Raw genomic sequence first — 13,998 nt, 5'->3', positions numbered from 1 at the left:
TATTTTATGAACAAGTGTCGAATAGGGAAAAAAGCCGGTGGCATTGCTATTATTTTTAAGTCATTATTTCAGTGTAAAGAAACTATACTGGGTTGATTTTAGCTCTTTTGAATATCTGTTTTTGAGTGAAAGGTGACCCAAAGGTTATTGTTTTAATAATTTACAGGCCTCCAAGATACAATAGAAAATGTACGGAGGGTTTTTCAGAGTTGCTGTCAGTTATTTGTACTGACTACAACTATTTTGTCGCAGCGGGAGACTAACATTCATATTGACAATAACATGGAAAAGAAATCTAAAGACCTCTCTGCTATACTGGACACATTTGACCTGACTCAACATATTAAGAGCCCAACCCACACTCAAGGTCACAGCTTCGAACTGCTCGTCGCTAAGGATGTTGACATGCTACCGTTGACATTAAGGATCTGCGATTGGCTGGCAACCAGTTGAGGGTGTACCCCGCCTCCTGCCCGATGACAGCTGGGATAGGCTCCGGCACGCCCGCGACGCCAGTGAGGAGAAGCGGCTCAGAAAACGGAGGGATGGTTGGACATTCAGGATAGGGCTAACTTCTGACCATTTTTGTGTATTCTCTGAATTACAGAAACGGTACATAAATGAGAGTACCGTCACGAAGTTTCTGGAGACCGTGGCTGTGCCACAAACCGTGAACGCTGAGACAGTTGATGAACTTTCGGATCATTTCACCTGGAAAATCTCCAATGTCATGAATGCTGTCGCTCCTATTAAAACTAAGGCAATCTTTGGGTGACCTAGAACACCTCGGAGGGGCACATTGAGAAGAAAACAGAACTAAACTTGTTACTTGTATAAAGACACATGTCCACAGAATCAATCAGACACCAACCTCCATCAAGGGCAAGACCAAAGAACTTTCTAAGGACATCACGGAAAAGATTGTAGACCTCCACAAGGCTGGAATGGGCTACGAGACCATTGGCACGAGGCTGGGTGAGGAGACAACTGTTGGTTGATTCAATATTTAGAAAATGGATTCAACATAAAATCTCCCTCTGTCCGGGGCTTCTTGCAAGATTTTATCTTGTGGTGGGGTATCAATAATCATGAGAAAGGTTAGGTATTAGCTCAGAATTACATGCGAGAGGAGCGTGTTCATGATCTCAAGGCAGCTGGGACACGTCACCGAGGAAAACATCGGTAGCACACTATGCCGTAATGAATTAAAATCCTGCAGCGCCTCTGTCTCCTTGCTCAAGAAGGCACGTGTACAGGCCCGTCTGGAGTTTGCCAACGAACACCAGAACGATTCAGAGAATGACGATGTGGTCAGATAAGACCAAAATCGAGTTGTTTGGAATCGATCTGACTCGCTGATGAAATTCAGACTTCGACCCCAGGAACACCATAGAGGTGGAAGCATTATGCTTCGGGGGTGTTTCTCTCCAAAGAGGGCAGGTCAAACCAAAGACAAGCAGCAATCTCTCAGGACAGAAATGCATGCTGCATGCATGCAGCATGACGACCCAAAGCACCCAGCCGAGGAAATGAAAGAGTGGCTGAAAGAGAAGCACATTTTCATGGAGTGGCCCGGCCAGACCTAAACCCTCAAATAAAACCGAAATAAAATAAATAATAATCTTGTATTCATGAATTAGGACTAGAATAATCTATCAAAATAAACCCGAAAATGTAGACCTAAATCCCACAGAAAATCTGTGGAGGGAGCTGACGCTTCGCGTTGCCAAGGTACAGCCTCGAAACCTTCAGAATTTGGAGAGGATCTGCAAAGAGGAGCGGTTCAAAAGTTCCCCTTGAGAAGTGTGCAAACCTGGTATCGACTTCAAAAATAAAAAGAGAGAGGGCTAGCCTCGCCACTCAGATTATTTTTATAATTATTATAGCCATTTCTTCAATACCTTATAAAAGTCTGTTTTGTTGCCTTTTGTAACAGTATGACGACGAGTATTTTATCTCTGAGGAAAGGAATATTTCAAACATTTTGGCCAGTCTCCAGCTTCATTCAAGAAGAAATAAGTTGTTTATAAGGTCACCTTTTGATTTGAGTTACAGACAACACTGTTGCAAATGTAGTATATATCGTATAACTACACAAAAAAGGAAGACAAACTCATTATCATGCAATAATGCTTTTTTCCCCCCCTCGGTTACCTGAAAAACATTTAAAAAAGAAGTGTATGTCCATCTATTGAATAGATAGATGGACATACACTGCAAAAACTCAAAATCTTTAAAAAATAAGATTCATCACCTTCTTTTTCAACCCCTTTTTTTCAATTGTTTCAAGTTAAGTTTTACTTCAATGAATGAGAGGGGTGGTGGGGGAAGAGGTAGCAAGGGTGGAGGACTTGAAATACTCGGGGTCAACCGTCCAGAGCAATGGGGAGTGCGGTCAGGAAGCGAAGAAACGGGTCCAAGCAGGTCGGCACGGGTGGAGGAAGGTGTCAGGTGTGCCACGTTTTCACAACCTGAACCTGATGTGATGTTGACATCTTGAAACGTTAAGTTCAGAAATATTGAGGCAGCTGTCACCACATTAAATATTGAAATAAATGTGACAGCAATTGCACAGGTTTGTCAATGGCTTCGTGTTAAAATATTCATTTCACCGTGAAATGTTAATGAGATTGATTGGAAATAAGGGAGATTTATCAAAACAAATGTTTTATCCATCTTATATATTGATTTTAAATTCTGAATCTAACACTTGCTGCGATGATGAATATCCAAATGTCAATAGTTATGGCAATGTAGACTGAGTAGCAGAATCCCCTCCACTGTGATAGCCGTTTACCACTGCTTTCTCAACCATTTGTCTTGAAGAAACCTTCGCAGTTGGAGAAAAGTTCACAATCGGAGTAGATACCTCGGATGATGTATAATGGCCAAATCAAAAGTCATTTAATCCGATGAGATGTGGTTTTGAGTGTTAAAAGGTTGACGCATCTTGAAACAACAAACGAATGAGGTATCTTCACTCACCACAGATTACTGTATGTTTATCTCTGCGATGCTCATCGAAAGCTCCATTTTGCCACATCCAATATGGTGGCGGCGCTGACGTGTGACGGGCTCGCTGTACGGAAAGTCCCGCCTCCCAGCCTTACGTCAATGTGGCCGAAGCCAACATTCTATGGAGGGGACCATGGGTAGTCGCGAACGTTATATGAAACAGAAATTGCGAACACGCACAATATAAATGAACGTTTAGAAAACATTAGTACGTCTTTTTGCCTACATTTGTCACTTTAGCCGAATTTGGCTGTCATCTCTAAAAGGTTAGTTGGACTTGCGATTTCATTGTGACACCTCGTTTACCAGTGCCCTCCGTTCAACGGAATATGACGTCACATGTACCGGGTGTTTGTCTGACTGGCCTAACTATGAGTCAACCGCGAATTCGGGGAATCACGCTTGACTCATTTGAATTGGAGTTGGTAAGTTATTCGAGGGTCACTGCCGAACTGTCGTACCGTCAATCGTGAAAGTAAAGTGAATAATGAATCCAGCTCGCCGCTGCTCAGCTCTTCTGAGCCAAGCGTGTATTTCGAAGCTGGAGGGAAGCGCGACCGGGAGAGCATTTTCACCGGCTTCTGCTGTTCTACCATCGAGGTGCCATTACCCCGGAGGGCAGACGGTCGGTCGACAGCTCCAGTCAGTTGGAGCGTCCACGACGGGTCACGACGCGTCAGGTACAGTATGTTTCGTCCGGTGCCGGCGACGTTTCCCACCGACGTGGCATTTTGAGAAATACACGTGCGGTGCAAGTCGGACTTTGAAAGGTGGCCATTGCTCACATTCTGACGTTGGCTGTCAGGATTTGCGTTTGTCTCGCCTACCTTTTCCTGAATGCTGGCGAAGCACTGAGAAACCTCAAAACATCGAGGATACTATCCTCACAGTTCGGAGGTTCTGCGTTTCCAATCTCAGTTCCGGGCCGAGGAGAGAAGCGGGGCAGGCACATTCATACCAAGCTACGCGGCGGTGCTCAAGCACTGCCACATTGCCCTCAATCAAAAGGGCCCTTTTGGCTGCAGCCCTTTTTTTTTTTTTCCTTCATTAATATTTTGAAAAAAATATTTCGGACCCAATGTGTTTCCAAATCTGACGGGCATTTATTTGAGTACTTGGGAAAATTGTACATACATACAGACCCTTTCCAAAACATTAGACTATCACAGAAAAGTTGATTTACGTCCATCATTTAATTCAAAGAGTTAAACTTGAATAGATTATAGATTCAGGGCCCACAATGTAAACAATTTCAAGTATTTGTTTTATTTTTACATAATTTGGGCTTCCAGCTCATGAAACGCACAAAATCTCCCATCCATTTTCCGTACCGCTTCTCCTCACGCGGGTCGCGGGCGTGCTGGAGCCCATCCCAGCTGTCATCGGGCAGGAGGCGGGGTACGCCCTGAACCGGTTGCCAGCCAATCGCAGGGCACATACATACAAACAAACAACCGTTCGCGCTCACATTCACACCTACGGGCAATTTAGAGTTGTCAATTAACCTACCACGCATGTTTTTGGGATGTGGGAGCAAACCGGAGTGCCCGGAGAAAAGCCACGCAGGCGCGGGGAGAACACGCAAACTCCACACAGGCGGCGACGGGGATTGAACCCCGGTCCTCAGAACTGTGAGGCAGATGCTCTAACCAGTCATCCGCCGTAAAAATAAACAAATACTTGAAATTGATTAAATTGTGGGCCCGGAATCTATAATCTATGAAAGTTTAACTTCCATCCATCCATTTTCTGAGCCGCTTCTCCTCACTAGCCTATCCCAGCTATCATTGGGCAGGAGGCGGGGTACACCCTAAACTGGTTGCCAGCCAATCACAGGGCACAAACAACCATTCACACTCACAGTCACACCTCCGGGCAATTTAGAGTCTCCAATTCATGCATGTTTTTGGGATGCGGGAGGAAACCGGAGTGCCCGGAGAAAACCCACGCTGGCACGGGGACAACATGCAAACTCCACACAGGCGGGGCCGGGGCTTGAACCCGGGTCCTCGGAACTGTGAGGCTGACGCTCTAACCAGTCGTCCACCGTGCCGCCTGAAAGTTTAACTTTTTTAATGGAATTATGGAAATAAATAAACTTTTCCTTGTTATTAAAATGTTTTGGAAAGTGTCTGTATGCTCCCGCCTTGCCCATGCCACCTCCATCCAAATGTTGTTTAACTATTAAAGTGGGGTCTGATGACTATTTATATCCACTACAAACAACCTTTGGTAATAGTTTTATTATTGACTGTGTTGATTATGTTAACAGAAAAAAATACATGTTAACTACATACTAGTTTTTATAAATTTGTTATTATTAATTGTGAATGCTAAATAATTTTGGCGTTGGGTTCCCCTTTTTGTCTTCAGCACTGATAGGATAGTAAATGGATGGATGGATAAGTGTTTATGCCAGTTGTCAAGTATACATTTAATATGATTCAAATTCATGGAGGATGACTTTTTTAACTACAACCCCAATTCCAATGAAGTTGGGACATTGTGTTGAACATAAATAAAAACAGAATACAATGATTTGCAAATCATGTACAACCTCTATTTAATTGAATACACTACAAAGACAAGATATTTAATGTTCAAACTGATAAACTTTGTTTTTAGCAAATATTCATTAACTTAGAATTTTATGGCTGTAACACGTTCGTTCCCAAAAAGCTGGGACAGCTGGCCAAAAAGACGGAGAAAGTTGAGGAATGCTCATCAAACACCTGTTTGGAATATCCCACAGGTGAACAGGCGAATTGGGAACAGGTGGGGGCCATGATTGGGTAGAAAAGAATTGCTCAGTCACTCACAAGCAAAGATGGGGCGAGCTTCACCTCTTTGTGAACAAGTGCGTGAGAAAATAGTCGAACAGTTTAAGGACAATGTTCCTCGACGTACAATTGCAAGGAATTGAGGGATTTCATCATCTACGGTCCATATCATCATCAAAAGGTTCAGAGAATCTGGAGAAATCACTGCAGGTAAGCGGCAAGGCCGAAAACCAACATTGAATGCCCGTGACCTTCGATCCCTCGGGCGGAACTGCATCAAAAACCGACACCGATGTGTAAAGGATATCAACACATGGGCTCAGGAACACTTCAGAAAACCGACGTCAGTAAATACAGTTCGGCGCGACATCCGTAAGTGCAACTTAAAAATTCTACTAAGCAAAGCAAAAGTAATTGATCAACAACACCCAGAAACGCCGCCGGCTTCTCTGTGCCCGAGCTCTTCTGCATTGGACTGATGCAAAGTGGAAAAGTGTTCTGTGGTCCGACGAGTCCACATTTCAAATTGTTTTTGGAAATTGTGGATATCGTGTCCTCCGGGCCAAAGAGGAAAGAAAGCATCCGGACTGTTATCACCATTATTATTATTATTATTATTATTTATTTTATTTATTTATTAATTTTTTATGGACGCAAAGTTCAAAAGCCATCATCTGTGATGGCATGGGTAAACTTACACACCTGTGAAGGCACCATTAATGCTGAAAGGTACAGAAAGGTTTCGGAGAAACATATGCTGCCATCCAAGCGACGTCTTTTTCATGGACGCCCCTGCTCATTTCAGCAAGAAAATGCCAAACCACGTTCTGCATGTGTTACAACAGCGTGGCTTTGTCGTAAAAGAGTCCAGGTCCAGACCTGTCGCCCATTGAAAATGTGTGGCGCATTATGAAGCGTAAAATACGACAACGGAGACCCCGGACTGTTGAACGGCTGAAGCTGTACCTCGAGCAAGAATGGGAAAGAATTGCACCTACAAAGCTTCAACAATTGGTGTCCTCAGTTCCCAAACGTTTATTGAACACAGTGGTAAACACGACCCTGTCCCAGCTTTTTTGGAACGTGTTGCAGCCATAGAAATTCTCAGTTAATAATTATTTGCTAGAAACAATCAAGTTTATCAGTTTGAACATGACATATCTTGTCTTTGTAGTGTATTCAATTAAGTATAGGTTGACCATGATTTGCAAATCATTGTATTGTGCTTTTATTTATGTTTAACACAATGTCCCAACTTCATTGGAATTGGGGTTGGAATACCTACAGTGCTCAAATGCAAATTTTCACTCTTTCAAAAGTGTTCCAAGTCATTCGTGATTGTACATAGTCATGCACATTAGAATAGTTGGATATGTGAAAACAAACAAAATCTATCCTGTAAATTCCATGTAATTGGGGAATGCTGTCACGGTGCTGATCCTTGGTTGATTCCCACGTTGTAAGTAATGCTTTAACATATACTTTTGGAGCTGTTTACTACATGGAAGCTCCTATATCTTTCTTGAGAGCTCTTCAAGCAGCCTTGGTTTCCTTTCATGTACTCCCGGGATTCTAACATGCAGGATTGACCCAGTTAATCGAAATATAAATCAAGGCCTTTACTGATCATTAGTTGTACACTAATGTGCTATATATAGTAAGAGGGTATTGTATTAGCTTGTTGTGAAAAAAATATCAGGAGGTTAGAGGACAGTTGGTTTCGTACAGACAAGAAAGCTGTTTATTGCTCGAATAGTTTAACAGGTATAGAGGATACACCAATGTGACTCTATTTTATTGCTCTTTATCTTACACAATGTCACAACGATGCATCTGGCACTGCAGGATTTGAGTCCCTGGTGGCGTAGTGTGTTACACGCGGTAGCCTTTGTTACTTTGGTCCCAGTTCTCTGCAAGTAGTTCACTACGTCCCCCTGTGTGGTTCTGGGATTTTTGCTCACCGTTCTTGTGGGTCGTTTTGACCCCACGGGGTGAGATCTTGCGTGGAGCCCCAGATCGAGAGAGATTATCAGTGGTCTTGTATGTCTTCCGTTTTCTAATAATTGCTCCCACAGTTGATTTCTTCACACCAAGCTGCTTACCTATTGCAGTTTCCGTCTTCCCGGCCTGGTGCAGGTCTACAATTTTGTTTCTGGTGTCCTTTTCTGTCATCTGTTCATGTCCATATCGATTGATTTAAGATTGTTTTTTTTATTTGGTATTTTTGTCAGATCCCCTCGAGAAATGTCATTACCGCCACAATGGCATATTGATGAAAAATGTATTAATCTTGTGATGGTAATGACATTTCAAAGTTTTTAGCTAACTGTGCTATGCTGGTAGAGTTATCTTAAATCTTTCTTTGAACTCGCTAGTCCTGTACAGCATTTTATAAGATGATCAAGTTTTTACAGGAAAATCTTTCAACATATTAACACTACAAGTCGTTTGGTAATGACATGCAATAAAAATATTGTGACTTCAGAGTACAAATGAGGAAAAAACGTACTCTTCCAGTAATCAAAATGTCCGACTTCTCTCTGCCGAGCATGTGCTTGAGTGACAAGACAAAATGACACAGGGAATTAAAGAATCAGATTTTGAATAAACTTGATGGATCGGAAAATGGCCAATGTGGCTGTAATGACAGCAACTTTAAGGGACAGGCATGTTTTAGTAAAAATACAAGACAGAATTTGAAATGTTTTTTATATATGATGAGAAATAAATTATTACAAATTAGATTATATTTGAAGGAATTTATGGTAAAAGTTAACACCGTTTTAGCATTTTTTTTTTGGAGTAGAACGATAGAGGTTCACATATTCAAACCCTGTGCTAGGGACAGGGTGAAAACTGTAAAATACCACCATAAAACCGCTCATAAAATGTCAAAATATACTAATGTTAACATGAAATTTTAGATACATATACATATTTAATGTAATGTCCTTACGTGAGGGGATAGAGAGCCACAGTCGCTGATGCACTTTACAGCCATTTATTGAATGCTGGAAGAACAGTTATAAACAAATTGTATTTTTTTTCCATGTCACACTTTGTTTCACAGGATGTCTCGTCTTTTATTGTACCCTTTAGTTTGTCCAATGGGCAACAACAGCAGCAGGCTGTTCAGTGCGTTGGCCCAGACACTGAACAGCATCCCCTTAGACCAAACGGATGAGAATCTGGACCAGAAAGATGTGATTGAGCTTGACCCAGACCAGCTGCTCAGAGAGAGTAAGGAGGCCCTGAGGAGGCGTCCGGCCAGGCCCCACAGAGATCTGATATATCCTAAGGAGGCGCTACCTTGCCGCCACAAGCTCGGGCCCTCCGTACGAGTAATACAGTGGAACATACTCGCACAAGGTAGGCATTTATGGAATAAATTCTACCGATATTTGTGAATTTACGTTGAATTTCACTATTGGGGCACGCTCGCGTCAGGAAATCTGCGCTATTCTCATGCTTGATCCTAAAGTCTGTCTTGTTTGACTATTGAGAACCTCATGTACCATACACTGCCCTGGCCCCAGCTTGGTTTGAGAGTGTGTGTGCTTGGCAACAATAAGGTTATAACTAGGGATGCGGCGAATATTCAGCCACCAACAATTTTGACCCGAAAATGGCCCAAAAGTGCATTTTTGGTTTTCAGCCAAAAGACATTGGTCACCGAAACAAAATGGACAAAAATGGATTTTATGAGGACGGAAGCAAAAACCGTGGCCACCGTGTGGTTCTGTCGAACATTGGGGGCTCGGGGGCGGAGGGGGGCGAAACGTCCACATTGAACATTCATCCAACCTTCCTCCTTTCCTGGCTGTAAACTGGCCGGAACGCTACACGATAAGATAACTTGCTTTGAGTCCGCGCTAGCTGGCTCAGCTAAACACTATCCTCCCGTGGTCCTCGAAGTAACGAATCATTGCCTCCATGGCGGTAAATAAGTTACTCTTCTGACACACACACACTAAAGGGTAAGCTCATCGTGAGACACACCGAGCAACAAGAGTTGCCATGCTAATTGCTAAGATAACATTCACTGCCATTGACGGCTTAAGAAGTCAAATATCCATGTTAATTGGGAACGCTGGCAGTGAATGAGTTAAGTAGCGAAACGCCACAATAAGTGCTTAAGTGAACAGTGCACTTTTAACACAACTTTGAATGGAACCATTTTACAGTGACGAGCAACCAACTATGAAGTGCAAATTGGCATGTAAATTAATGTGTCGAGAGAGAAAATGATAGAACCGCAAAAAGCTACACAGTAAGAACACATGCACCTAAAAATTGGAAATGAATTAGTGACTGGGTACGTCAGCTATGACCAGGAGCTTATAACATCAGAACTATATTCGTATATTAGATAGTATTATAGTATTTATAATGTCAGCAATGTTATTTGTATTCATTTGCACTATTTTGTACTATAGAGTGCTGTGTTTTGAGATGGGTTTCAAAACAACGATAGGTTTCAAAACATTTAGATTACGTTTTGTTTTTTAGCAATTTAGCATTGCTGACGGACTTTTTTTTTTTTTTTTGGTTAAATTTATTTCACGACATCAAGGAAAAATGCGTTTTTTAGGTCATATCTGTGACAAAAATCGGAAAAACTCTTTATTTACATACAATCTTGCATTTATGTACAATGAACATGTACACGAGTGCAAGTTTTCATATTTTTTTTTGTTAAAAGGAGCCTTTTGAATGCACAATTACAGATAATGACATATTTATAAATGTATGACAGAGAGCACTCAAATTGATGTGGTAGTTATTGCTTTAATGAACCAATTTAAAAACCTAGAAAAAGGACTGCCTCACACAGACTTTTTAGTGTCCTTGCATTATGAGAGGAATAGCTTTTGTTTTCATTGATGCGGTGTTTATAAATGTTGCTGTACATAGTGAATATTGCTTGATTTAAAGCAAATCGTGAATAGAATCAAAATTGCTCCCAGAATAAAATTGTAATTATTTTTCCTAAAATTGTGTTCAGCCCTAATCAACATCATCACTTGTTTCTGTGTTTCAGTTTTCGGCCTTGGTTTCCTCATTTTCCGTTTCAGCCAATATTTATTTTATTTCGGTGCCTCACTAATTGTAACCCGAATTCGGTTTGGTACGGGACACATGGTTCAGTTTGAGTGCGCTCTCAAGGCAAACTAAAGGGAGGTTGTGACGCTACCTTTTTCTTTGCTTTACAGCACTTGGTGAAGGGAAGGATGGATTTATTCGGTGTCCTCTTGAGGCCCTCAACTGGAAGGAAAGGAAGTACTTGATCCTGGAGGAGATCCTTACCTACCGTCCTGACATTGTTTGTCTTCAGGAAGTTGACCATTACTATGACACTTTCCAGCCAATAATGGCCAGCCTTGGTTACCATGGTAGCTTCTTGGCAAAACCCTGGTCTCCTTGTCTTGATGTAGAGCAAAACAATGGTCCCGATGGTTGCGCATTGTTCTACCGCCGCTCACGCTTCTCGCTACAGACTACAATTAATTTGCGGCTGTCAGCAATGATGTTACCCACCAACCAGGTAGCCATTGTGCAGATACTGAACTGCCGCTTAACAGGCCAACAACTTTGTGTGGCTGTCACACATCTGAAAGCCCGAAGTGGCTGGGAGAGGCTGAGGAGTGCACAAGGTGCTGACCTGCTACAGAGCCTACAAAGCATAACTTCCAAGACCAGAGGCAGCCGAGTGCAGTCGGGAGGGACTAATCCTCTGGTGGTGTGTGGAGATTTTAATGCAGAGCCTTCAGAGGATGTTTACCGTCGCTTCAGATCCTCCCCTCTTGGCTTGGACTCCGCTTACAAGCTGTTGAGCACTGACGGACAGACAGAGCCACCGTACACCACCTGGAAGATCCGCTCGAACGGAGAGAGCTGCAGTACGCTTGATTATATCTGGTATACGCGTAATGTTTTGAGTGTGGACTGTCTGCTAGACATTCCTACTGAAGAGCAGATAGGTCCAGACCGCCTGCCCTCTTTTCACTACCCCTCAGACCATTTATCACTGCTTTGTGACATCAGCTTCAGGGAGGCACTTTAACATAGGCTTAAAATCACAGAAACACCGGAAATATTGAGAGGAGAACGATCATATAACGCAACAGAAATTTGTCACTGTCACATGAACAATGAAAAGTCAGTTAGGCATCTTACAATCTGCAGCGGTTGGGTAAAAATAAAGAAAAAAGAAATCCAAGCACACAATTATCAAAAGACACTTCGTTACTGAAGAGACAACAGACCAAATCTTGAAGCTGGAGTAGTGATTCTCAACCAGTGTGCCGTGGGAAATTATAAAACTTTACAGAATTGCTCAAAGAAAAAAAAAAACTATTTACAAGAAATAATGTATCTTCGTTCATCTATTTATGCCAGTGAGTCACAGTGACAGACAGAACAAATAAATGCTCTTCTATTCGGTGGCAGGAAGTACATACAGTGATGTATCCACTTTTTGTGAGATTTTTCAATTGTAAAATATGTGCCTTAGCTCCATAAAAGTTGGACATCACTGAACTTGAGAAAGTGAATCTGCTGCTTTGGTTCTCGTTGTTGTGAAGAATTGCTTAGGGCTGCACCTTGAAAACAGGATTTGAGCAGAAACACACAAACGGTAGCCAAAGTAGGCATCTATCACTGCCATTGTCGATTCAAATACAATTTCAATTTATAATGAAGTTATTTTGTGGAAGTGAAATTTTGTCAGGTCTTAAAGTTAAATGAAATGTTAGTGGTTAATATGACGTGGATTAAGACTCCAAAATGTCATTCTCAATGAACATTTTTGAAATGACAGTATGGTGGTTAAGGGCTTGTGAAAGCAACTGGAGTTATTGTTTCCAATATGCTCACAACCTCAATCTTAAATCTTATTTATTTTTTGTATTCATCCATTAATTGTGTGACCTTTCCAGAATAACGTTAATAAATCGCATTGAAGTGCTAAATGCATGATCTTTGTTGACTTAAACTTGCTAAATATCAGAAAAACTTTGCACCTATTCCTTATTAACATACAAGCAATAGTTATTTTTTACTTTTCTCTTTGTGTTGTATCATTCACTAATACACTTAACTTATTATGCCCATTGTGTCTTTGTTTCAGTTTTGCTTTCAGGAGAGACAAGAAGGTTGCCCAAAAATGTGGTTGTCATTAATGATGTACATCCTGTTTCAGACTGGAATTTGTAGTTATTAAAACATTGGGCAAGGACTTATTTGTTTATTTTTATTGCGTCGTCGAACGTAACCCTCTTTCATTAATTCAAAAGCTTCTGCAAATAACTGACATCGTCAGGCATCACAATGCTGTCGTGTGATGATGTCACTTAGGAAAAGTATATATATATATATATTATATATATATACATATACATACATACTATCCATCCATTTTCTGTACGGTTTATCCTCACTAGGGTGGCGGGCGTGCTGGAGCCTATCCCAGCTATCTTCGGGCAAGAGAAACACCCCGAATTGATCGCCAGCCAATCGCAGGGCACATATAAACAAACAACCATTCACACCTTGGGGCAATTTAGCATCTTTCAATCAACCCACTACGCGTGTTTTTGGGATATGGGAGGAAACCGGAGTACCTGGAGAATACCCACACAGGCACGGGGAGAACATGCAAACTCACAAAGGCAAGGCGGATTTGAACCTCTGTCCTCAGAACTGCGAGGCAGATGTCCGAACCAGTCGTTAACCGTGCCGCCCTTAGTAAACTATTTTATATATATATATATATATATATATATTAAATTGGCATAAAACATAGTTGAGAACTTAAATTTAAAATACAGTGGGCTACTACACATTTACCCCTGCAAAAGCACAATTTCCAAATTCACTCATTTCGATTATAAATGTACTTGTTGTGGGATTGAGTCAGAGACAATTACACACTTGTTCTGTAAATGCCCTGTATCATCTAAATTTTGGAGGGATTTTGAAAAATACAGTGGGGAAAAAAAGTATTTAGTCGGCCACCAATTGTGAAAGTTCCCCCCAATATATTTATATATATATATATATATATATATTATATATATATAAATAAATACATGGGTGACCCCTGGCAGGGTCACCCGTGGCAAACAGGTCTGAGGTGAGGGACCAGACAAAGCACGGCTCAAAGACCCCTTATGACGAAGACAAATTATGGACTCAGGTTTCC

General features: G+C 41.6%; 1 protein-coding gene across 2 annotated transcripts; it reads left to right on the top strand.

Annotated features, from left to right (window-relative positions):
* Positions 1–3,361: 3,361 nt before the first annotated feature.
* nocta (nocturnin a) lies at positions 3,362–13,032 on the top strand. Of its 2 annotated transcripts, none has more exons than XM_061686503.1 (3): positions 3,362–3,695; positions 8,895–9,164; positions 11,009–13,032. In XM_061686503.1, exons 1-3 carry the CDS (start codon positions 3,503–3,505, stop codon positions 11,857–11,859), a joined length of 1,314 nt encoding a protein of 437 aa, XP_061542487.1. In that variant the 5' UTR covers positions 3,362–3,502; the 3' UTR covers positions 11,860–13,032. The 2 variants fall into 2 exon arrangements, with proteins under 2 accessions (XP_061542487.1, XP_061542488.1); XM_061686504.1 differs by having other exon boundaries at positions 3,636–3,695; positions 8,866–9,164.
* The last annotated feature ends 966 nt before the right edge of the window (positions 13,033–13,998 follow it).

The sequence above is a fragment of the Phycodurus eques genome, chromosome 9, assembly GCF_024500275.1.
Source record: "Phycodurus eques isolate BA_2022a chromosome 9, UOR_Pequ_1.1, whole genome shotgun sequence".
NCBI classification, from domain to species: domain Eukaryota; kingdom Metazoa; phylum Chordata; class Actinopteri; order Syngnathiformes; family Syngnathidae; genus Phycodurus; species Phycodurus eques.
The sequence above is the reverse complement of the archived record's forward strand: the minus strand, read 5'-3'. Positions and strand labels throughout refer to the sequence as shown.

What these genes read in the sequence shown, in the direction of transcription:
- nocta (XM_061686503.1), top strand. Translation starts at nt 3,503, where the DNA reads ATGAATCCAGCTCGCCGCTGCTCAGCTCTTCTGAGCCAAGCGTGTATT. An exon ending in GACGGGTCACGACGCGTCAG is followed by an intron (nt 3,696 to 8,894) that starts GTACAGTATGTT and finishes TGTACCCTTTAG; the next exon opens with TTTGTCCAATGGGCAACAAC. An exon ending in GTGGAACATACTCGCACAAG is followed by an intron (nt 9,165 to 11,008) that starts GTAGGCATTTAT and finishes TTTGCTTTACAG; the next exon opens with CACTTGGTGAAGGGAAGGAT.